At 37.4% G+C, this 26,372-nt stretch overlaps 1 protein-coding gene across 17 annotated transcripts in view; it reads right to left on the bottom strand.

Annotated features, from left to right (window-relative positions):
• Positions 1-350: 350 nt before the first annotated feature.
• LOC114290251 (putative uncharacterized protein YDL057W) overlaps positions 351-26,372 on the bottom strand; it is a 33,666-nt gene continuing 7,644 nt past the window's right edge. For 9 of the 17 annotated variants that reach the window (XM_082868989.1, XM_028234124.2, XM_028234123.2 and 6 more), the window contains 5 exons: positions 10,028-10,149; positions 7,569-7,733; positions 1,920-2,013; positions 729-895; positions 351-613 (listed from right to left, as the gene is read on the bottom strand). In XM_082868989.1, coding sequence (XP_082725115.1) covers positions 606-613; positions 729-895; positions 1,920-2,013; positions 7,569-7,733; positions 10,028-10,149 — 556 coding nt within the window. In that variant the 3' untranslated portion in view covers positions 351-605. Of the gene's footprint in view, positions 614-728; positions 896-1,919; positions 2,014-7,568; positions 7,734-10,027; positions 10,150-24,814; positions 24,857-26,372 lie in introns of all 17 variants that reach the window. The other 8 variants (XM_082868986.1, XM_082868985.1, XM_082868984.1 and 5 more) reach the window with 1 other exon arrangement.

A 26,372-nucleotide genomic window follows, 5' to 3' on the forward strand; every position in this document is an offset into this window, starting at 1 on the left:
TTGTATTTTAAGTTTTTCTTGTTCAAACTTGTCTGGATTTAAAAAATTTACAAACATAACACAACATGACATGTTTTCATGTGAAGTGTTTGATCTGTCCGACAAGTACACACCACCTTCTTAGAAGTCTAAGTACTTCTTGGGCCTTATTACACAAGCATTAGCAATGTTTCAATTCAAAGTACAAGGATGGAAAAGTTTACTTAAGCTGGCATTTTCATTGTTGCATCAATTAGTCTGTTATCTACAGTGACGCAGTAACCATGATTATAAACAAACAAGAGAGTGCTTGGAAATTAATTTCCTGCATTAGTAGAGAGAGTAACTAGATTGATTGCTGAGCCAAGAAATTAACCATATGCATAGTCATTGCATTCAAAAACCATATGAAACCCTAGTACGGTGTTTTACAGCCATATGGGAGTGCAGTGATGCAAGAATAAAGGATCTACGTTAGCTGCGAAACAGTTAATCACTTGATATTTATGTATATAGTCATTGCACTCAAAAACCAGTATAATAAGGATTGGGGAAGGGGTAACCAACTTGATAGCCCCTTCAAGTTATAGTTCAATCATCTCTCTCTATATCATGAGAACGTTTCGTTAAGCACCTGCACATAACAAGGTAAATTATGTGATCAACTTGAAATCACATAGAATATATAAATTTACAGGTCAAATTACAAAATGTACAGCTTAGAAATGTATTCACATCTTGCTGCAGACCTTTTATGAAGGGCAGAACAACTGAGATTAATTCAGCTTGATGTTTAGTGTATACATGATTGGCTTCTTCAATGATGTGTAATTTATGATTAGGTATGATCTTGGCAAACTCCAAGGCATCTTCAACCGGAATTATTTCATCAGCAGATCCATGGACAGTCAACACCCTACACATACAATACCCGCCCACATACATGAAACATGAAATATATTAAATATGTAATAGATCATGAAAATACAGTTGCTGATGAATCAATGAAATGAGCTATTAATCAAGCTAAAGAGCATACGCCCAGAAAGTGTAGCTAAAAACTCAATGTACTTGATTTTTTTTTATTGCAACAGGTAAATTCAATGAGCATGAGTAAACAACTAAAGTTTTTTAACCAAGTCTGTCAGAGAGCTTATTCATGGCAATAGCTTTATTTCAACAACTCGCCGTGTATTTTGAGTCACATGAACAAAGGTCATTCCATTATCCAACGGAAATTGATATAAGCCTTCTTTGATGCAAAAGATCATTATGAGGATTCAGAATTGGCCTCAAATATGGCCATGTTAAATGTAGCCAGTGATGAAACATGTCATAAATGCAGAGAATGAATATAAGTATGTTGAGATCTATGCTCGGCAAGGCCGGAAAGAATAAGGTTTAAAGAAAATTGCATGCCAGGATAAAATTATTGTAGAAACAATTGAGAATTGGACAGATAAAACTAAATGGGTGGGACGTGCAACAAAGATTCCAAGGTTATAAAGTTGTACCACCAAGAACAACGCGGTCCCAGTTACATATAACAAATGGAACGTTGAAAGAAGATGGGATGACAAGTCAATGATGTGAGCCCATGACAAAAAGACATTAAGCCCAAGGACTTCAAAGTACATGGACACTGGAAAAAATTGTGTGGACAGTCAACTACTAGACCAAATAAGGATTCTTATTTTTAGATCCCCAACTTTATAACAGATACTTGTGTTTTACAACATCTAGAGTGATAAACTTGGGCATTAAACAGACGTACAAAATAATTGATGGGTCAACAAATTTCATTCAATCTTCCTGCTGAGCTATTACCAGCAAAAATCGCAAACTTATGAAAAACAGACTTCTCATTCTAGATTTTTCCCTATTACATGTTATCAATATGATAAATCAAAACTGCAAAATGAAGCTGACTTCCTTCTGACCTGCAATTTTTGTCAATCTGAACGCATGCATCATGCATCTTTGTATTTAGGCGATCCATCAAACTTTCCTCAGTCACTCGAAAGAGAACTTCTCCTACACAATGCCATTGTCTAACCATCAAATGCATATAGTAAAATATAGCTTCATGCCGACCAATATCCATACATGATTTGTATTGATCCATATGCTAATTTGTCATGATCATGATTGTCTCCAAGTTTTATAAGCAAACATAACTAACTTTTTCTTGTCCCAGAGAATCAGAAATGCTAGATAGGCATGTAGGATGTTGATTCCATCATTAATAGAAGGGTCAGCACACTGATGATAGTTGTTGGCTGACTCAATCTTATAAAGAATATATTTTGTCTATTATTGAAAAAAAAAATGAAAAAGTGATACCAAAAAAGTGAAAAATAATCCATTTAGGCACAAAATGAAAGGACAACCTGCAATCCAAGTAGGCGGGCGGGACAGGTGATGGAGCTACATATATATTACTTAGAAAATATGAGGAAGAAGAACTCCGAAAATATGAGGAAGAAGGAATATATTTCTGTTATATTCAAAACTTCTTATTTTACAAGACCAAATGACACTCCTTATATAGGAGATATTACAAATATCATTATAACCCATTATATGCCACTTACATATTATATATTACCACTATCTACCACTATCATATTATATACATGCCACTATCTACCACCAACACCACTATCATATTCTATACATGCCACTATCTACCACCAACACCACTATCATATTCTATACATGCCACTATCTACCACCAACACCACTATTATATGCCACTATCTTATTATATGCATTAACACAAATTTCCAGCACTCCCCCTCAAGCTGGTTTGAAGATATCTTCCATAGCCAGCTTGCTAGTCAGCTTATCAAATTGCTTCTTGCGTAGTCCCTTCGTAAGCACATCAGCTAATTGTTCACCTGTTGGAAGGTAGGTCATACAGATTATGCCAGCATTGATTTTCTCCTTGATGAAATGTTTATCCACTTCTATATGTTTTGTGCGATCATGTAGAACTGGATTATGAGCTATAGATATAGCTGCTTTGTTGTCACAATAGACCTTCATAGGTGTCGGGTGAGAAAGCTTTAATTCTTCAAGAATTCTTTTAATCCACATTACTTCACAGATTCCATGGGCAACAGCTCTGAATTCTGCTTCTGCACTACTTCTAGCTACCACATTCTGTTTTTTACTCCGCCATGTAACTAGGTTCCCACCTACAAAGGAGCAGTATCCGGATGTTGATCTCCTGTCTGTAACACTTCCTGCCCAGTCTGCATCTGTGTATACTTCAACTTGAAGATGTCCATGTTTCTTGAACAGTAAGCCTCTCCCTGGAGTTCCTTTCAAATATCTTAAGATCTTATAAACGGCCTCAAAGTGCTCTGCCCCTGGTGAGTGCATGAACTGACTTACCATGCTGACTGCAAAGGCAATATCAGGCCGCGTATGAGACAAGTAAATCAATTTCCCGACAAGTCGCTGATATTGTTCCCTCTCTTTGACTTCTTCAGCCTTAGCAGCTTGTAACTTCAAGTTAGGCTCGATCGGAGTCTCCACCATCTTACAACCAAGCATACCTGTTTCTCCAAGGAGATCAAGAACATATTTTCTCTGATTAACGAATATACCTTCCTTGGATCTTGCAAATTCCATTCCGAGGAAATACTTGAGGGCTCCCAGATCCTTAATGTGAAATTCTTTTACGAGTTTCTCTTTGAGGGCTGCTAACTCTGCTTCATCATTACCAGTTAAAATGATGTCATCAACATAAACAATCAAAATTGCAATTTTACTGTTTTTTGAATGTTTATAAAATATTGTGTGATCTGCTTGACTCTGCGAGAAGTCACAACTGATAACTGCCTTCCCAAAGCGTTCAAACCACGCTCTTGGTGATTGTTTGAGTCCGTATAATGACTTGTTCAATCTGCATACTCTGTCGCTTCCAAGTCTCTGCTCAAATCCCGGCGGTAGGCTCATGAACACCTCCTCTTCAAGATCACCATTGAGAAATGCATTTTTAATGTCAAGTTGATGTAGAGGCCAATCTGAATTTACTGCAAGAGATAACAGTACTCTGATGGAATTTATTTTAGCAACAGGAGCAAACGTCTCCTGATAGTCGATCCCATAAGTTTGAGTGAAGCCTTTAGCCACCAGTCTCGCCTTGTATCTCTCAACGCTTCCATCTGCGTTACATTTTATCGTAAACACCCATTTACACCCAACTGTTTTCTTGTCTTTGGGTAGATCAACTATCTCCCAAGTACCACTTCTCCTTAAAGCATTCATCTCCTCCATGACTGCTAATTTCCAATTCGGATCATCCAATGCTTCCTGTATATTCCTTGGAACAAACAAGTGTGAAATCCTAGATGTGAAAGCTCTATGGTTTTTAGACAGTCTTTGATAGGAGAGGTAATTTGCAATAGGATGTTTAATGCAATTTCGGACACCTTTCCTTATTGCTATAGGAACATCAAGGTCGGAAATAGAAGGAATAGGATTACCTAAAATTTCGATGCCAGAACTCGGGTGGACATTCGGTTCATTAGGATGGACATTCGGGTCATTATTCCTCAGATGAAATCGTTTCCTAGTATAAACCTGAAGCTCAGGATTTAGATCATTTTGTAGTACTTCTCCCCCTAAACAAGAATCTTCTTGACTAGGCACCATAGAACTTGGTTCTCCTAAGTGATCATTATCAGACAGATGTGGTTTTTGTATAGGATAAATGACATTGGGGAGCGGGATAGAAATATCCCAAAAACGGTCTTCTACTCCACTTGTCTCCCCCTGAAGAGAAGTGTTGGGGAAATAGGATTTTGTTTCCACAAATGACACATCCATACTCACATGAAATTTCTTGGTTTGAGGATCGAAACACTTATACCCCTTTTTGTTTGAGGAATAACCCAAAAAAACACATTTTATAGCACGGGGGTCAAGTTTTGAACGAAATTGACTAGGAACATGAACATAGGCAGTACATCCAAAAACTTTGGCGGGTAAATCAGAAAACAACCTCGTGTCAGGAAAAAAAGTTTTGAGACAATCGAAAGGTGTTTTGTATGTTAACACCTTTGTAGGCATCCTGTTTATCAAATAAGAGGCTGTTAAAATTGCTTCACCCCATAAATATTTAGGAACATGCATGTAAAACATTATAGCACGTGCTACTTCAAGTAGATGTTTATTTTTTCGTTCTGCAATGCCATTTTGTTGAGGGGTATCCCGACATGTAGATTGATGAAAAATTCCCTTTTTTTCCAAAAACTCACCCAACTGCTCATTGAAATATTCTGTTCCATTATCAGAATGTAAAATACCAATTTTGGTTTGAAATTGGTTTTCAATCATATTGTAAAAATTTGTGAATAAATTTTTCACGTCAGATTTTTTATTCATCAAATAAATCCAACATAAGCGGGTATGGTCATCAATAAATGTAACAAACCATCTTTTACCAGAAAGAGTAGTGATTTTAGAAGGGCCCCAAACATCACTATGAATCAAATAAAAAGGTTTGGAAGCCTAGTAAGGTTTTGGCAAATAAGTAGAGCGATGAAATTTTGCAAAAATGCAACTTTCACAATGAAAAGAAAAACAATCAATCCCTTTAAATAATTCTGGAAATAAATGTTTCAGATAAAGAAAACTAGGATGTCCTAGCCTATAGTGCCATAGCATTATTTTTTCTCGAACAGAGATTGAACTAGTACTATTAAAGCTCTGAGCTTTTTTATTACTAACAGGTACTTCATCAAAGTAGTAAAGACCTTCAAGCATCCTAGCACGCCCAATCATCATCCCCGAGTTCTGGTCCTGAAATTCACAATGGGATTCAAAAAATGTAACACGACAATTAGAATCCTTAGATAGTTTACTGACAGACAAAAGGTTACAGGCTAAGTTGGGGACGTGAAGAACAGCATTGAGATTAATTTTCTCAGTTAGTTTAATAAATCCTTTTCCTGCAATAGGTGAAAAACTACCATCGGCTATTTTGATTTTGTCATGACCAGAACAAGGGAAATAGGTACTAAATAAATGGGAAAAACTAGTCATGTGATCGGAGGCACCGGAATCTATGATCCACAGAGAGAAGTTTAGGCAAGAGAAGGCTTTAGGATTTCTACCTGTTTGTGCCAACAAAACACTAGGAGTACCGGATGAGGAATTGGATTTTATCAGCTTTAAGAGTTGATCAATCTGCTCTTTGTTGAAGGGACCTGAATCGGCTTCATTAGCGGTAGGAAAGCCACGATTCTTCTCTCCTTGTTTGCTGCTTTTCCAGTTGACAGGTTTGCCATGGATCTTCCAACACGTTTCGCGTGTATGGCGAGGCTTGTTGCAAAAATCACACCAGACCCGTGGCTTATCATCAAACCTGCGCTGGTAATTTGCAGCCTTGTTGGCCGCAGCATCGCTAATTAAAGCAGAAATTTCAATTGATTCACCAGTACCTTTTTTCTTAAGCATGACGCTCCTTCGGCTCCCTTCCCTTCTGACTTCGGCAAATACTTCGCCAATGGATGGGAGAGGAGGTCTGCCAATAATTCTTCCTCGCACTTCATCGAACTCAATGTTGAGGCCGGCAAGAAACTTGTAAATACGGCTGTCTTCCACAGTTTTCTTGTGGTGGTTGCAGTCGTCAACCGATTTCCATTCGTATGTGTTGAAGATGTCAAGATCCTGCCACAACCTTTTCAACGAATTGAAATATTTGGTGACGGAATCATCTCCTTGACGAATCTCTCCCAACTTCAAAGTTAATTCGAAAACTTGAGATTGATTTCCTAGGTCAGAATACATCTGACTAACATTATCCCACAATTCTTGTGCAGTAGGATAGCACATGTAATTAGAGCTTATATCCTCCTCCATGGAATTGACCAACCATGTCATAACCATGGAGTTTTCAGCGTCCCAACTGTCGAACAGCGGATCATTAACAGCAGGAGCCTTCTTGTCACCAGTAATGTAACCGATCTTTCCTTGCCCACAGATATACATCCGGACAAATTGTGACCAGCGGAGAAAATTATCACCATTTAGGCGGATGGTGGTGATTTGGACAGAGTGAGAGTTGGACGTTTTCACCGGAATGGCAGCGGCAGGGGTTGAAGTGGTTTCGGACGTGACTTCCGACATGGCTATGACGGTTTTAGGGCTGCTGTGTTTTTTGTAGCTCTGATACCAACTTAGAAAATATGAGGAAGAAGAACTCCGAAAATATGAGGAAGAAGAATATTTAATTGCTAGTCCCTAGGAAACACAAATTAATAATGCAAACATCCGCTGATCCCAATTACATTTTTTAATAGAAAAAAAAGCAAATATGTTTTTTGAATTTCCTATGTTTAGCCAAAAGAAAAATCATCAAAACAACTATAACTGGCTAAAGAAACAAAATCAAATGACATGCAAACAATGACTAAACTGTAAGTAACCATGCAAGAACATGACGATAAAGCATATCAAACCCATTATATAACAAGGAGAAGTGAAAAAAAGTGAACTGGCTAAATTTGAATTTACAGGCAAAGGAAATCAAACAGCAAAATAATGTGCACAATGAATGTGAACTAATACATTACCTTTTTTATTTTCAACATCCAAATATCCCTCCTTCTTGGTTCTTTCAATGAAGTCTTTACCCAAGCGTTCTTCAATGCCCTTCTCCAAATTATAACGACCAGAAACATTGACAACCGTGTGGATATCATGATACTTTGATGCATACAGGAGCACCACATTTCCTCCTGTAAAAATTGATTTCAGTGAGAGCAGTTTGTAGAGAGAGAAGAATACAGAGACAACACATTGGACATTGCAATGGGCTTTAATGCTGGTGAGAAAGAGTCCAAAAATAAGCAGAGCCTAAGAAGCACAGGCACGGACACGGATATGGATACGGATGTGGACACGGACACGGACATGGATGTGGACACAGGACACGGCGATTTCAAAAAAATGAGGACACGGACACGGCAGGGAAACAGCAATAAAATATGTTTTCATATATTTTTATGTGCTATCCAGATTAATATTACATCCACAAACAATCAATATTAACAAAAAATAACACTAATTCTTTTTTATTTTATTTAAAAAAAGTACTTTTAAATTAATACTTACCGTTTATATTTTTTTTATGAATGATCTATTAAGTATTAAAATTTAGGAAAATAATAATAAACATTTAACATTCATCAAAAGTACTAAATAAAATGAGAGAAAAGACAACTTGGCATGTCCTTAGTGTGTCTCCGAAGTGTCCCCGAGGTGTTCCTTGAAAATAAATTAATTAAATAAGAGGACACACCATGTGGTGTGTCCCATACGTGTCCCTAAAGTGTTCGCGTGTTCCTGAAGCGTCCGTGTGTCCGACACGGATACAGCACTTGTTTTGAAGTGTCAGTGCTTCATAAGAGCTAAAAATCAATAGCACACTATTCTGCACATCTTTAATTGTTCATAAATCAAGATTCAATTTTTCTCTTTACAAATTCTGCACCTCTTTTATTGTTTATAAATCAAGATTCAATTTTTCTCTTTACAAATTCTGCGCCTGTGATCTAGTCTTGAATAGTAGGCCAGATATAGGCAGTGCAACTACATTTCAGTGGAGATCGGATCCATGAATAGTTAGTGGAACCAACACCATCATTTCGATTAAAGACTCCCAATTAAAAAAAATAATCCTAAATGTTGGATGATTCAAAACTCTCATGGAAAAAGAATTTATGTAGCTGATCCCATCTGATTGAGACACAAAACTTAGTTTGGTTTGGTTTGGTTTGGTTTGGTTTGATTAGCGTTGATTCAAACTCCCTAGGGCTAATTTGAGGCAGTATGCCCCACTTTATTCTCAATTTAGGACAGCACTTCACAGATTCAATAATTCTAATTCTTGTGGGTCTTATGTATGCCTCTCCTTAAATTAATGATTGCCCTTAAGCGGAAAATCATTGATCCTCTTTTCGTGCATGTAGTGCCATTACAATAGCTGCTTGCTAGTGCTGCCAAACATTAAATAATTAGGTTGTGCAAATGGAAAGCATCAGAATTAACTATGTTTGAAAAGGTAAAAAATTGCTCAAATTCCGAAAAGTCCTGCTAGAATTTGTGAACAGTATGATTTTCTTCTTCCACAAAAAAAAAAAAAAAAAGAAAAAGAATTATAGTACTGTGTAGGACTGCAGTTCACAGACTCAATAACGCTGCCCAACATTAAATATTTGGCAGCTTTGTAAGCTAGCAGATTAAAAGTCTAAAAGAGTGGAAGGTCGGTCTTGGGCTGTGTGCAGACAGAAACTTTTGGAATTAGTTAGGTTTTAATGATGATAAATTGCCAGGATTCAGAGATTCCTACTAGAATTTTTGAAAAGTATGTTATTCAATTTTTTTTTTTTTTTTTTTTTTTCCCAAAAAGAAAGGGTGGATAGGGTAAGGGCATGGTTTGGAAAGATTGAGTTTTTAGGCTTAGAATTTATTTTATTTTTTTTTAAATATGGATTAACTGCAATCAAATTGGGTTGTTTGGGGGGGGGGGGGGGGGGGGGATGGAAATCTGATTGCAGAGAACTAGAGAGAAATAAGAGTATTTTAAGCATTTTAAGCATCACCTCTAGATCCCTAAGACATCATAGCCAGGGTTAGAATCAAAACACAGAGCCCTCAAAGAGTATAATTTCTGAAACTATTGCATAGTAACAGATTGTACAAATACTAATAAATATCATGTGAAAAGACCTAATAAAATAACGAGACTCCAAGACAGACCTATAGACTACCACTACAATCCAAGCACTTAATATATTTAACTTACCAAAATACACCTAATTCCTAAAGTTAACTACAATGAAAAACACAAGACCAACAGTACTAACCTCTAATTGAAAAATATGACTCCTTAGGAAACTAGCCTTCTGGAATTTTTTGTTCAGCCTATTATGGACAGCATTAATTCTTGTGAACAGAGAACCATTTTAAGCTCAAGGGTCCATTGAGCAGTGAAATTGGTAGGTTGGATATTTAGTACAAGAGAACACACCTTTACTATGACCAAGAATTGCACTTGTTACACGGCTTGCTCCATTGAAGTGTTGGATAACGGCACGCAAATCTTCAGCTTCTCTCCAATAGTTACCATATTGAAAGGAACCTTCACTTTCCCTGTCAATAGTCACTAGTACATAGTTATTTAAGCAACCACGAAGTGAAATACACAACTACATGATGCTCAAGAAAGATATTCAGAACTAGAACAAACAGGAAAAAAAATTAAACTAGTACAAAAACTAGACCATATACAAGAAGTGAAGTTGGGACAAACTAGATTGTTCATTGTTGGGCCTATTCCCAACAACTTGCATTTGGAGCAACTCATCGTCACCTTAGATGGAATCGAGGGTTTAGTTCTAAGAGATCTTAAGTTCGAAACTTCCTATATGTGTATGTTTCCCCCCATTATATTCATCATTAATATTATGCACTCTATCCCATGTGAGTTTGTCCACCAGTTTAGTTTGTGTGTTTAAAATGAGATTCAAATCTTGTTATCCACTGCACAATAGCTCCCATATTACTATTGGACCCAAACACCAATTAGGAAGTACATACTTTAATAAACGGATTGCATCTCCAAGGATATTGAAGAAGAGACAAATGCGCAATGTTTGACACACTCCATATAATGATGTCATCTACCTACTTTTTAACTTCTATGGCTTTTTAACATGAAATAGAAAGGACAAGGGTATCCCAATTGTACAAACTTCATGCATAAGACATCTCACATACCAACTCATTACATTATTTTCTGGCCTTCGATTCGTGTAATACTACATCACAGTTGGGCCAATCCCCCGACAACCTAAGTTACGGCGGTAGCAACAAATCATCTTACATGGTATCAAAGCTTCAATCTCATAAGGTCCTTAATTCAAGTCCCATCATCTTTGTTATCAGAATCAAACGATTCGAAGATTCAGTTCATGATTTAATTCGCGATTCATGCATAGATCGATACAAATCTATGAGTGAATCTATTTTTGACAGCATCTATTCACTATCGATTCACAATTCTATTCTCCTTTTACAATTTGAAATTATTCTGTTTGATATACTCTTTGCCATTTTCTACATTTTTTTTTTTGAAACTAAAAATAACATGATACAATTTCTAAGAGTATTTAGTACAAAAGTAATCAATACCTATGCATGATTTGTGTGATAACAGGGTTTTTAACTAGATCCAATAGTTCTACAACAGTTCCTTTATAGTCTTTCTTCTTTTTAAACAATAAATAAGCATACATACCTTTTAAAGTGTTTTATGTTTTAAAATAAATTATTCCACTTAATTATTTTTTCGTATTATACTCTATATAGAATTGTTAGGTCCATTTTTAAAATGTCAAGAGAGATTATATTATAGTTTTTGAATAATTTTATTGTTGTTACGATTTGGACTGACTTCTCTTGTTACAAAGGAAATGTCTTCCTAACTTCCAATTAGACAGTGTAAACATGTCCTTATATGAGAACTATTTCATAGCATGTATCAAAATCAATTTATTTCATATATATGATTATTCAAAACTGTTTTTATAGTTTGTATTGAATCATAATGATTCTCAATTCACAAAATTAAGATTTTGATTCACGACATGATTCTCCATTTGACAACTATGCCCATCATATTTGCTTGTTCCCCAACTATATTTGTAGTGTACTCTATTTCATGTGTGTTTGTGCAACCCTATTTAGTTCAATTTGTGTGTTAATTAGTACCTTCACTTGCAACAAAGGACTGCACCTGAAGAAGGTTGCGAGAGTTTGATTTCATTCTTACGCCCATTCCTTAATAACATAACCTCTTAGGGAAACTACAAGGCACTAAATCGAAACTAGAATCAACATCAATCCAACAAAGTTGGCACGTTGTTTCAATTACCATGAAGTGTTTCTCATGAAATTATTGGCATGTGTTTTGCTAACACAATGATATATACAAATTCAACCTCTTGTAAATGGAGCTAAAAGTTGTAAATCAAAATTGTGGAGATTAACACATTTGTGCTTAGAGAAGGATGAATAAGCAAAATTCTCAAACAAATTACCAATTAAAACTTACCAAGTGGATTGTTTAAATTTATTCAATTTCCAATTTCCAATTATCAATCATATGCCATACATATCAATATCGTAGTAAATAATAAAAATAAACAAGATAATAGACACAATGATATATGTTAGTCCTAGAGTCCTTGTGTCTAGGTGTTTGGCAATTCTATTTGGACAAACACTTTTTTGCTTCAATACTTTAGGTTCTGCGTTGGTTTTTATTTGAGATGAATCCACATGTTTTGGACCTAAGGCCAAGTGTATTGGAGACCAAGACTTGCCAAGTTGCTAGCATGATAAATTTGTTGAAGTGACTGCTCGAGCCATGAAGTGTCTACTTGACCAATCAAGATCGGTCATATCACTTTTTCATGTGCGATGTGATCCAATATTAGGGCTAACTGACTGGGGCTTCTCTCTCTATGCATGAAAATTAGATCTAAAGCTTATTTTGGGTGGTGTGTGTGTGTGTGTGTGTGTGTGTTTTTTTTTTGGGGGGGGGAGGGGGGGGGGGGGATGAGAGAACTTCAATTCCCTAAAGAAATTGAGAGATCTATGGATCCTTGGTGATTGATTGAACTCTTCAAGGGTGACTAAACGTCAAACCCTTCATACTTTTATCTTGGAAGTCCTTTGATGCTTCCGAAAGGCAATTTGGGTGTTTGTCAGTGGATTCCGGCAAGATCATTGATGGATTCTGACAAGGTGTCTCAAGGCGAGGGATATCAAGTTCTGGGAGTAATGAACTTGGACTTGGCAAGGTGTCTTAGATCCAAGAGATGTGGATTCATCTAAGGGATTGTAAGCTAACTCTTCTAATCACTCATCTTTATAGTACTTGATTTTTTTCCACAATTGAAGAAATTCAATTGTAATTTTCCACGTTAAAATTGTTTGCCCCTTTTGTGTTTGATTGTTTACATCATATAGTAATTGTGTGACGGATTTGATTCATTGCACATCTCTAGATTTAGGCTTCTAATTGAATCAACACTATTTTGATTAATCATAGTTCCTTGAATTGGTTGTTTGGATCCTTAAGCAAATCCATAATTGTGCTTCACTAGGGATTTCAATTGGTATTAAGAGCAGGCACTCTTCAAATTGTATGTCTTATTGGAGTGTTGATTCTTTGAATTGCAAACATGGACATGCACTAGGATCATGTCTTCATGCCTATCATGTTAGATATCATGAAATATGTTGATTGGAAGGTTAGAATGAGGGCTTACTTGAAGTCTATTGATAGTAAGGTTTGGCTTTCTGTGGTTAATGGCTAAAAACCATTTACCCTGCTTGTCGATGATGTGACTATGCATATACCTATTGAAAAATGAGATAAAACAAATTTTCAAAATGAGAATTGGAATAGCAAAGCTCTTCATAGCATATCTTTAGTTGTGTCAATATGGAAGAATTTAGGTATATCTCCACTTGTGAGGTAGCTATAGATGCTTGGAATATTTTGCAACTCACTCATGAGGGAACTTGTGCATGAAAAAGATCAAAGTCTCAAAAATTGAAAACAAGTTGTGAAAATCTTTGAATGGTCGTTATTTTCATTTATATCTATCTCAATGCATATATTTCATATCTTTCTATTATTCTAACAGTTGTTCTGCAACTTCTCAGAGGACTTCACCATTTTTATCTTGTGTCCATTTTTCTCTTGTATTTGTTCAGTTTGAGATTAAGTTAGGATTATCTTGTTAGATGTGTCGTGTCACAGAATCACCAAAAGGAGAGATTGTTTGTTCTACAGTACTTGTGTCTAGGTAGTTGTTTGGCTATTCCGTTTGGACAAACACTTTTTTGTTGTAATTCTTTAGGTTTTGTGTTGGTTTTTACTTGGGATGAATCCACATGTACTAGACCTTAGGCCGAGTGTATTGGAGACCAACACTTCCCAGCAAGACAAATTTGTTGAAGTGACTGATTGAACCATGAAGTGTGCGCTCAAGCCATGAAGGGTTAGTTGAAGTCACAGCTTAAGCAATGAAGTGTGACAACCCTGTCACGTATTATGCTTTTAATTCCTTAATTGTGCATGTGCTAATGTGCTAAATGTGAATTTGAATGATAATTATGTCATTAATGTGGTTTTGACTACATATCTGTTGATCGTAGGAAAATCTGTTATGATCTGAAAATTAAAGGCCTTAATGGTGTCAGAAACCAAAATTGGTTCGTTTATTGTGATCAACATAATATTTAGAGCCTATTAGAAAGTTTGATTAAAATTTGATTTAGTTCAGAAAAATTAAGTTTTAATTAATTAGCCTTAAACCTAATTATTTACTTAATCCTTGATTAGTGATAATTAAGCAAATTAGTATATAATATAATTAAGAAATTGAACTCAACATCTTCATTTGGCTGAGATTGTACAAGTTAGAGAGAGAGAGAGAGAGAGAGCATTCTAGAGAGAGAGGGAGCTAGAGAACTTGGAATTTGACTAGGAAATTGGAGAATTGGGTAGAACAACTCAAGTTCTTGCTAGAATTAGTGTTCTTGAAGATTATAGGTAAGTGTTTATGCCTTAATTCATGAGTTTAAACCATCAAATATGTGAATTCAAGAGGATTATGTGATTAAGTATAAGAATTGAGCTAAGAATGTTGAGTTTAGAGTCAATTTATACATGCATGCATAATTTGGTAGAGTTTCATAAGTTTGAGCATGATTCATGTCATCCATATTGAGTTTTGAAGCTATCTTATACATGCATTCATGAATTATAAAGTTTTAGAGCTTAATTCCATGATTTACAAAGTTTTGCAAAAGAGTATGGAAACAATTGATACATGCATGATCATTTGAGTTTGAATTCTTGAAGTTTTCAGCTTTGATTTTGCAAATTGGCTTCGTATTCATGTTCTTAGAAGATTTTCTAAGTGTTTTCAAGGTTTTGCAAGCCATGCAAGAATTTGATTTGAAAATTTGAAGTTCAATTCTATTATGAAATTTCCAAAATTATGCCTCATTGCTCGAGCGAACAATCCGTCGCTCGAGTGCACATTTCACACATCCAGCATTTTTGTAGACATTTGCAGTTGGCTCAAGCAACCAATTCACCGCTTGAGCGAGCGCCTTTTATTTTGCACTTTGGCTCAAGTGAACATCGAGCCTAGATTCGGACCATCCAGTACTTTTGTAGACCATGTGGACCGCTCGAGCAACCAATGTTGCGCTCGAGCGAGCTGTCCTATTTCAGCATATTTTAGAAAGCCATGTTTTACTCATTTTGGCATTCTGATTTCTGAGCATTCTTAGGTTTATATTGAGCATCCTAAACGAATTAAAGAGCTAGAATGAAGCCTAAGAGAATTGAATAAGTTAAAGAACAATCCGGTTAAGCAATGCAATTCAATGTGTGTATATTTATGAATTGTGTAGGATCATCCACTAGGACGAATCAACAACCAAATCAATGTAAGTAATATCTTAGTAAAGATATGCTGGAAATTTGTGTTATAATAAGATAGTGGCATGTATATAATATGATAGTGGTGTTGGTGGTAGATAGTGGCATGTATAGAATATGATAGTGGTGTTGGTGGTAGATAGTGGCATGTATATAATATGATAGTGGTAGATAGTGGTAATATATAATATGTAAGTGGCATATAATGGGTTATAATGATGTTTGTAATATCTCCTATATAAGGAGTGTCATTTGGTCTTGTAAAATAAGAAATTTTGAATATAACAGAAATATATTCCTTCTTCCTCATATTTTCGGAGTTCTTCTTCCTCATATTTTCTAAGTAGGTATCAGAGCAACAAAAAACACAGCAGCCCTAAAATCGTCATAGCCATGTCGGAAGTCACGTCCGAAACCACTTCAACCCCTGCCGCTGCCATTCCGGTGAAAACGTCCAACTCTCACTCTATCCAAATCACCACCATCCGCCTAAATGGTGATAATTTTCTCCGCTGGTCACAATCTGTCCGGATGTATATCCGTGGGCAAGGAAAGATCGGTTACATCACTGGTGACAAGAAGGCTCCTGCTGTTAATGATCCGCTGTTCGACAGTTGGGACGCTGAAAACTCCATGGTTATGACATGGTTGGTCAATTCCATGGAGGAGGATATAAGCTCTAATTATATGTGCTATCCTACTGCACAAGAATTGTGGGATAATGTTAGTCAGATGTATTCTGACCTAGGAAATCAATCTCAAGTTTTCGAATTAACTTTGAAGTTGGGAGAGATTCGTCAAGGAGATGATTCCGTCACCAAATATTTCAATTCGTTGAAAAGGTTGTGGCAGGATCTTGACATCTTCAACACATACGAATGGAAATCGGTTGACGACTGCAACCACCACAAGAAAACTGTGGAAGACAGCCGTATTTACAAGTTTCTTGCCGGCCTCAACATTGAGTTCGATGAAGTGCGAGGAAGAATTATTGGCAGACCTCCTCTCCCATCCATTAGCGAAGTATTTGCCGAAGTCAGAAGGGAAGAGAGCCGAAGGAGCGTCATGCTTAAGAAAAAAGGTACTGGTGAATCAATTGAAATTTCTGCTTTAATTAGCGATGCTGAGGCCAACAAGGCTGCAAATTACCAGCGCAGGTTTGATGATAAGCCACGGGTCTGGTGTGATTTTTGCAACAAGCCTCGCCATACACGCGAAACGTGTTGGAAGATGCATGGCAAACCTGTCAACTGGAAAAGCAGCAAACAAGGAGAGAAGAATCGTGGCTTTCCTACCGCTAATGAAGCCGATTTAGGTCCCTTCAACAAAGAGTAGATTGATCAACTCTTAAAGCTGATAAAATCCAACTCCTCATCCGGTACTCCTAGTGTTTTGTTGGCACAAACAGGTAGAAATCCTAAAGCCTTCTCTTGCCTAAACTTCTCTCCGTGGATCATAGATTCCGGTGCCTCCGATCACATGACTAGTTTTTCCCATTTATTTAGTACCTATTTCCCTTGTTCTGGTCATGACAAAATCAGAATAGCCGATGGTAGTTTTTCACCTATTGCAGGAAAAGGATTTATTAAACTAACTGAGAAAATTAATCTCAATGCTGTTCTTCACGTCCCCAACTTAGCCTGTAACCTTTTGTCTGTCAGTAAACTATCTAAGGATTCTAATTGTCGTGTTACATTTTTTGAATCCCATTGTGAATTTCAGGACCAGAACTCGGGGATGATGATTGGGCGTGCTAGGATGCTTGAAGGTCTTTACTACTTTGATGAAGTACCTGTTAGTAATAAAAAAGCTCAGAGCTTTAATAGTACTAGTTCAATCTCTGTTCGAGAAAAAATAATGCTATGGCACTATAGGCTAGGACATCCTAGTCTTCTTTATCTGAAACATTTATTTCCAGAATTATTTAAAGGGATTGATTGTTCTTCTTTTCATTGTGAAAGTTGCATTTTTGCAAAATTTCATCGCTCTACTTATTTGCCAAAACCTTACCAAGCTTCCAAACCTTTTTATTTGATTCATAGTGATGTTTGGGGCCCTTCTAAAATCACTACTCTTTCTGGTAAAAGATGGTTTGTTACATTTATTGATGACCATACCCGCTTATGTTGGATTTATTTGATGAATAAAAAATCTGACGTGAAAAATTTATTCACAAATTTTTACAATATGATTGAAAACCAATTTCAAACCAAAATTGGTATTTTACATTCTGATAATGGAACAGAATATTTCAATGAGCAGTTGGGTGAGTTTTTGGAAAAAAATGGGATTTTTCATCAATCTACATGTCGGGATACCCCTCAACAAAATGGCATTGCAGAACGAAAAAATAAACATCTACTTGAAGTAGCACGTGCTATAATGTTTTACATGCATGTTCGTAAATATTTATGGGGTGAAGCAATTTTGACAGCCTCTTATTTGATAAACAGGATGCCTACAAAGGTGTTAACATACAAAACACCTTTCGATTGTCTCAAAACTTTTTTTCCTGACACGAGATTGTTTTCTGATTTACCCGCCAAAGTTTTTGGATGTACTGCCTATGTTCATGTTCCCAGTCAATTTCGTTCAAAACTTGACCCCCGTGCTATAAAATGTGTTTTTTTGGGTTATTCCTCAAACAAAAAGGGGTATAAGTGTTTCGATCCTCAAACCAAGAAATTTCATGTGAGTATGGATGTGTCATTTGTGGAAACAAAATCCTATTTCCCCAACACTTCTCATCAGGGGGAGACAAGTGGAGTAGAAGACCATTTTTGGGATATTTCTATCCCGCTCCCCAATGTCATTTATCCTACACAAAAACCACATCTGTCTGATAATGATCACTTAGGAGAACCAAGTTCTATGGTGCCTAGTCAAGAAGATTCTTGTTTAGGGGGAGAAGTACTACAAAATGATCTAAATCCTGAGCTTCAGGTTTATACTAGGAAGCGATTTCATCTGAGGAATAATGACCCGAATGTCCATCCTAATGACCCGAATGTCCACCCGAGTTCTGGCATCGAAATTTTAGGTAATCCTATTCCTTCTATTTCTGACCTTGATGTTCCTATAGCAATTAGGAAAGGTATCCGAAATTGCATTAAACATCCTATTGCAAATTACCTCTCCTATCAAAGACTGTCTAAAAACCATAGAGCTTTCACATCTAGGATTTCACACTTGTTTGTTCCAAGGAATATACAGGAAGCATTGGATGATCTGAATTGGAAATTAGCAGTCATAGAGGAGGTGAATGCTTTAAGGAAAAGTGGTACTTGGGAGATAGTTGATCTACCCAAAGACAAGAAAACAGTTGGGTGTAAATGGGTGTTTACGATAAAATGTAACGCAGATGGAAGCGTTGAGAGATACAAGGCGAGACTGGTGGCTAAAGGCTTCACTCAAACTTATGGGATCGACTATCAGGAGACGTTTGCTCCTGTTGCTAAAATAAATTCCATCAGAGTACTGTTATCTCTTGCAGTAAATTCAGATTGGCCTCTACATCAACTTGACATTAAAAATGCATTTCTCAATGGTGATCTTGAAGAGGAGGTGTTCATGAGCCTACCGCCGGGATTTGAGCTGAGACTTGGAAGCGACAGAGTATGCAGATTGAACAAGTCATTATACGGACTCAAACAATCACCAAGAGCGTGGTTTGAATGCTTTGAGAAGGCAGTTATCAGTTGTGGCTTCTCGCAGAGTCAAGCAGATCACACAATATTTTATAAACATTCAAAAAACAGTAAAATTGCAATTTTAATTGTTTATGTTGATGACATCATTTTAACTGGTAATGATGAAGCAGAGTTAGCAGCCCTCAAAGAGAAACTCGCAAAAGAATTTCACATTAAGGATCTGGGAGCCCTCAAGTATTTCCTCGGAATGGAATTTGCAAGATCCAAGGAAGGTATATTCGTTAATCAGAGAAAATATGTTCTTGATCTCCTTGGAGAAACAGGTATGCTTGGTTGTAAGATGGTGGAGACTCCGATCGAGCCTAACTTGAAGTTACAAGCTGCTAAGGCTGAAGAAGTCAAAGAGAGGGAACAATATCAGCGACTTGTCGGGAAATTGATTTACTTGTCTCATATGCGGCCTGATATTGCCTTTGCAGTCAGCATGGTAAGTCAGTTCATGCACTCACCAGGGGAAGAGCACTTTGAGGCCGTTTATGAGATCTTAAGATATTTGAAAGGAACTCCAGGGAGAGGCTTACTGTTCAAGAAACATGGACATCTTCAAGTTGAAGTATACACAGATGCAGACTGGGTAGGAAGTGTTACAGACAGGAGATCAACATCCGGATACTGCTCCTTTGTAGGTGGGAACCTAGTTACATGGCGGAGTAAAAAACAGACTGTGGTAGCTAGAAGTAGTGCAGAAGCAGAGTTCAGAGCTGTTGCCCATGGAATCTGTGAAGTAATGTGGATTAAAAGAATTCTTGAAGAATTAAAGCTTTCTCACCCGACACCTATGAAGGTCTATTGTGACAACAAAGCAGCTATATCTATAGCTCATAATCCAGTTCTACATGATCGCACAAAACATATAGAAGTGGATAAACATTTCATCAAGGAGAAAATCAATGCTGGCATAATCTGTATGACCTACCTTCCAACAGGTGAACAATTAGCTGATGTGCTAACGAAGGGACTACACAAGAAGCAATTTGATAAGCTGACTAGCAAGCTGGCTATGGAAGATATCTTCAAACCAGCTTGAGGGGGAGTGCTGGAAATTTGTGTTATAATAAGATAGTGGCATGTATATAATATGATAGTGGTGTTGGTGGTAGATAGTGGCATGTATAGAATATGATAGTGGTGTTGGTGGTAGATAGTGGCATGTATAGAATATGATAGTGGTGTTGGTGGTAGATAGTGGCATGTATATAATATGATAGTGGTAGATAGTGGTAATATATAATATGTAAGTGGCATATAATGGGTTATAATGATGTTTGTAATATCTCCTATATAAGGAGTGTCATTTGGTCTTGTAAAATAAGAAGTTTTGAATATAACAGAAATATATTCTTTCTTCCTCATATTTTCTAAGTAGATATTTTCTTAATTACTCTATTTTTTGTATATCCTACTGTGGTATGTTTTCCAAACTTATGATTTTGCAAGTGTGAATGAGTTTCTATTTGTCCGATCAATATGATATTTGTGACTCTGATTGATATAACACAAATGTGTATAACTGAATTGGACCCAAGGTCGTTCTATATAACTGAATTGGACCCAAGGTCATTTCGTATATCTGACAAGATGGACCCAATGTCATTCTGAATATCTAATAAGCCTGATTATCTGTTATGAGTTGACCAAATGGTCATTATACAGCTGTAAATGATTGGACCCAAGGTCATTCCGTTAAGATATGATCAATTTTGTTTTGTACATCTGTTATCTATTGGACCCGAGGTCATTCTGCTATTTGTTGGACCCAAGGTCGTTCCGTTACAAATTGTTTATGATATGAGATTGCATATGTTACTTAAAAGAACTCATTCATATAATCTCTTTACTTTGATGTTATTCACTAGGCGTTAGCTCACTCCATTATATATATGTATGTAGGTAAGCAGCAGGATGTCCAACCCCAACCTTAGTAAACCTGTGAAGGATACCAAGTTTTTGTGAAGTCTGTCACGAGCGCCTCACAATGTAAATTCCCCGAGAATCATCTCACACTCCATCACTACCCTTTCATCCTATATGATCAAAAGTCCCCCAACCTCCCACAAGAAGGTAAAAAGGCCCACTTACAAAAAATGCAACACCCAAATACTCTTAATCAAAGATCTATCACACAATTCACTCTTCGTCTCTTGATACATCACAATATCCGGCTAATAAACTTTCAAGAATTCTTTAATCACTGCCCTCTTTCTATAGGACCCTAGTCAAGGTTCTGAAAAGCGGTTGCAGTCGCTGTAACGGTGGCGGTGGCGGTGGCGTCGTTGCGGTTGCGGGGTGTAAAGGCCGTAGCGTAACGGTCGCGGTAACCGAAACCGTGAATTTTTTTTTTTTTCCGCACAATTTGAAAAAAACTTACCGATATGCACACTTGTTTCCATAATCATATTTATTGGATTTTAAAATAAATATTGATCAATTTTTATAAATTTTTAAGTTTGATCCAATATATTTCATATTTTTAAATTACTATAAACTGAGTTTTTTTACATTTTATTTTAATAATTAATGACTTTATATTATACAAAAAATCAATCACTAACTATTAGACGTAAGATAAACAATGACAAAAGCAAGAGAATAAATAAAAGCCTAAATATATATATACATATATATTTTTTAATTAAGCCAAATAGATAATGATCACACTTATTATTATTATTATTATTATTTTCAAACAATATATAGATAGATACACACAAACAAAATGGTTGAGTGATAACAGCTGAATAGAATAGCATAGGTCTTACAGTTTCAACAAATTAATAACATGTTCTTCATCTTCCCTCTTCTCTCTGTCTGTCTCTTGTTCCTTCATCTTCCCTCTTCTCTCTATCTTTCTTCCCCCATTTTCAACTTCTTTTTTTTTTTTTGTATTTTTTCGAAAGAAGCAATTCGGAACCGTTACATAATGGTGCATAACAGGCCGTTACGACACCGTTACGACCGCTATAGCAGCCTCTACGGCCGACACACTTGTGAATCTCAATCACACTGCAAAAGCGGCCGTAACGGGTGACGGTAACTACCACAATCGTTACGTAACGATTGCGGCCGCTTTTTAAAACCTTGACCCTAGTCCTCTAACATTCCAGCTTAAAATCTTCATTTAAAACCATCATTGCCCCTTAGCCCCTTCTCTCCTCCCTTATAATTAATACCGCTTTCAAGATTTCTCAACTCCCTTGCCCCTCTCTTTTGCCCAATAGTCCTACGACTACCACTCTCCTTATTCGCAGATACATTCTTCTTACTTCTGGATTTCTTTCCATTGTTCCTCACCAAAGATAACCCTAAGGTATCTAGTAAATTCGCAAAATAAGACACATCCCCCTCTTCTACAAGGAAGGATACATACTCATATCTCTCAACCACCTTTCTGTTTCATCTGCTTGTTCCCTGCAAATTGTATTCTCATCAAGCCTATGATTGCTAGATATCTCCCTCGAACAACCACTTGTGTGACATTCCTCATTAATCTCAATATGAGTTACACGGTCATTGGTAATACATCTGTTTAAGGGTAAATGAGACATATAATCAACCCTAACGGAAACCATTCTATTAGACTGTAAAGAACCAGGAACATCCTGCACTCCTTCCCCAGAAACTGACTCAGAATGAAGACTCTGGTTATGTTTTGAAAGTGAAGAAAACATGTTGTCCCGCTCAAAAGAGTCACATTCCTTTTCAGCTGAATTGAAGTTAAGGGCCTTCTCACTCTTTGATACCTCAGTGTACTCCTTGCAAGAGGAAGTCAGAATCTCTTCATCTTGGACAAACCAGTTGAGCTTATGATCAAAGTCCTCTTCTCGAACCTTGTTGCTTTCATCTTCAGCTGGATCGATTGATTCATTAGAGCTATCAGTCAACCCACACTCATCAAGAGCCTGCAACACCTCATGGGGAATAAATTCCCCCACCTCCACATCACACACTAGCCTTTCAATTCCATTGGCCTCATCAGCGTGAAACTCAACCTCCCACTCCATGTTGCAACCTCCTTTCGAGAATCCACACAGCAGTGTGTCACTTTCGATCTATCGATAATATCCGCCAAGCCCAATTGGGTCTCAGACTCATTAAGGTGTGAATTTAGGTCGTTAAAGATCCTTTTCGCATTACACTGTGTATCGTCTTCCTCAACAGCTCTCGTCGACTTCTTTTCTCTTCCACTAAGCTCGTCGACCGACTCAACAAAATCCCTAGCTGGTAATTCCCCATGACCCGACCCATGAGGCATTCCCACATCCGTCTTAGAATACAGCCTAACTTTGTTGTTGTTAATGTGTGGCCCATTAAAAGTGTTTGGCCCAATATCCCTCTGAGTGACAATAAAACCCAGGGTCTAAGAAGATTGGCCTATAGATCTTATGATTGGACCATAATTTGGCCCAATCTCTCTAAAACGACAATTAATAGTGTCACGACCCCAAACCGCCCCTAGTAGTTTGGTGCCGTGATGGCCAGTAATCCGTAATTACCGAAGGCCAACTTTCAAAAGTTTAACACAATCAGAGTATAATAAACGGGGCTCACAAATGCGGAAGCGATAAATCAAAATACAAGTGGTCCATAAGAGCAGTGCATAAGTCCAATGGAATGGCATACATCTTTCTAAACTTCCCAACTTGAATACAACAAAGCAAAATACGTGTTACAACTTGATCAAGAGGCTTCTCGAGCCGACATATACAAAATATAGTGAATACAAGCCAAGAAGCATGATTTTCAAGAATTCGCCGACAAAAGAAATAACATCGCCGACGTGAATACAAAACAAAGCCGACATAATCATGGGTCCCAAACAAGCTTTCAAAAACACATTCTAGGCGTCGCCGACGTCCTGCTCATCACCTACATATATATATAGAGAGGGTGAGCTTGGATACTCAGTGAATGGTACAAATAATAAAGGTTTTGCATGAATACAGCCGAAGTCTTTCAAAACGGAACATGCTAAAACCATACGAATATTAGCCGAGATCCTTACAGAACAAAACACGTCAAAACTTTATCAAAACAAGGGATGAACCGTATTCACTATCAAAGTCTTACAAGTCTCAAGGGACGCTTACTGACATCGGCAAAACACAAATCTAGCTTTCCGAACAAACAAGTCCACGCGGTAAACCGTCAGTGGCAAGACAAGGTCTGTACGATCCGTAATCGATTGGTCAAGGGTACTGCGAAAGTTTATAGTCCTCCAGCACAAGGGACTTGTGTTACTTAAGCCCGTAGCTCTTTTTAACACGATGGTCTTGTGTTACTTAGGCCCGTAGCCCGCTTTAACACAGTAGTCTTTCCAAGAAAGGACCGTATCCTTTTATACTTAGTGCTGCGAAAGTTTAGAGTCCTCCAGCACAAGGGACTTTAATACTTGGTACTGCGAAAGTTTAGAGTCCTCTAGTACAAGGGACTTTTCAAGAATGACATCAAAACAAAGCTTATACTTGATACATCAAAACAGAGCTATTCATTCATGCTTAACAAATACTTTCGTCAAAACAAAGCAAAGCAAGATTTATCAAAAATCGTATAACATAGCTTTATTAGAAATACCACTCACATAGTTTTCCTCGGATGTAGGTTCAAAGCAAAGATCAAGGACCTACAATCACATGGCAAATCACATTCTCAAAACAAGCTTTATATGCATGCAAATGATCTCGGCATTCTCACCAGGTCCAAGTCAATAACAAAGCAAAACATGCTGGGAGTTTAAACACAACTCCCGCCCCATGAAAACACACTGGGTACCAACCAGGTTTTTGCCGAGGTGTGGTCCCGATGGCCTCATTCAAAAACAAAGTCGGGAAAGCCTGGGTTTCCCTTTGAAGAACATGAAGGACATGATGAACATGATCCTGAAGAAGATGAATGTAAAGATCATAACTTGTTACAAAATCAGAGATTTCATGCCATGAGTTCAAAACATGGACCTGGGTACCCATACAAGAAGGTCATGCAAGAACAAACACAAAACATGGTTTTGGTTCCAAACTTTCGGATCAAAACGAGACTTTTCTCCAAGAACACATGAATACTATCTTTCTCTTCCGAAACCAACTTCAAATCGATGCATGACATGCAAAACAGATTCGATCATGCAATGCAGCTAGATGATCAATGAGAACAACAAGAATAGGTTAAGATTCTAACCTCAAAACTCGAATCCAACGGTTCGAACCTCGAAGATCAAGCTTGGAAGATCTATTCTCACTCAAGAACTCCTCCTCTCTAGAGCTTCTCTCTCTAAAGGCAAAGATTTGAGACAAAATGATTTGTTTCTAGGTCTGCCGGCTGTCTTAACAATCAGCTCGGACACGTGGCGCTATCGGGTTGGTTCAACTCAAAAGGTGATTGATTGACAAGACAAGTCTATGACAAAGCGTATGCAGCAAGCTAAGGCAAGACACATCGGCAAGAAATGACATCGGCTCAAGTCGAAGCTTCGGCAACAGGATAACAAAGACATCGGCTAGAGAGGACGACACTTGACTAAGCTGTGCCACACCTTGGCCGGGGTGTGCCACACCTCGGTCTAGGCCATACCTGCCCAAGGACAAGGATCACTAAGTGCAAAACATCTCGGCAAACAAGCCCGAGGTGAAGATGGGGGGCCGACCAAGTGGTTCCAAATCAGTTCTAAGTACAAAGGTTCAGAGGTGAACTAAGCTCAAGATGACCTCGGCTACGCACCGAGCAAAGAACAAAATCATGCAAGCAACACTTAAACAAAACAAGACAAGGCAAAACTTGCAAAACAACATAACAAGACGAGATCATGCACGAATGTATGCAAGTATGACAAGAGTAAGGTGAGGGTTGCTACAAATAGTGTTTGGCCCAATATCCCTTTAAGTGACAGTAAAACCCTGGGTTTGAGAAGATTGGCCATAGGTCTTATGATTGGACCACGATTTGGCCCAATCTCACTAAAACAATGACACATTTCTGGTCTTGACCCACCATCCACATGTAACCCATTTGCTAAACCTTAGGCCAAATCATTATTCAGCCCATCACCCAACCCAACTCCCTGTATCTCCTTCCTTCCCTCCTTACCTAATGCCCCAAGAGCAGAATCATTCGACTGATTATCTGGCACCTCTTCAATTCCAGCG

Source organism: Camellia sinensis, chromosome 5 (assembly GCF_055761805.1).
Source record: "Camellia sinensis isolate YWXY chromosome 5, ASM5576180v1, whole genome shotgun sequence".
NCBI classification, from domain to species: Eukaryota; Viridiplantae; Streptophyta; class Magnoliopsida; order Ericales; family Theaceae; genus Camellia; species Camellia sinensis.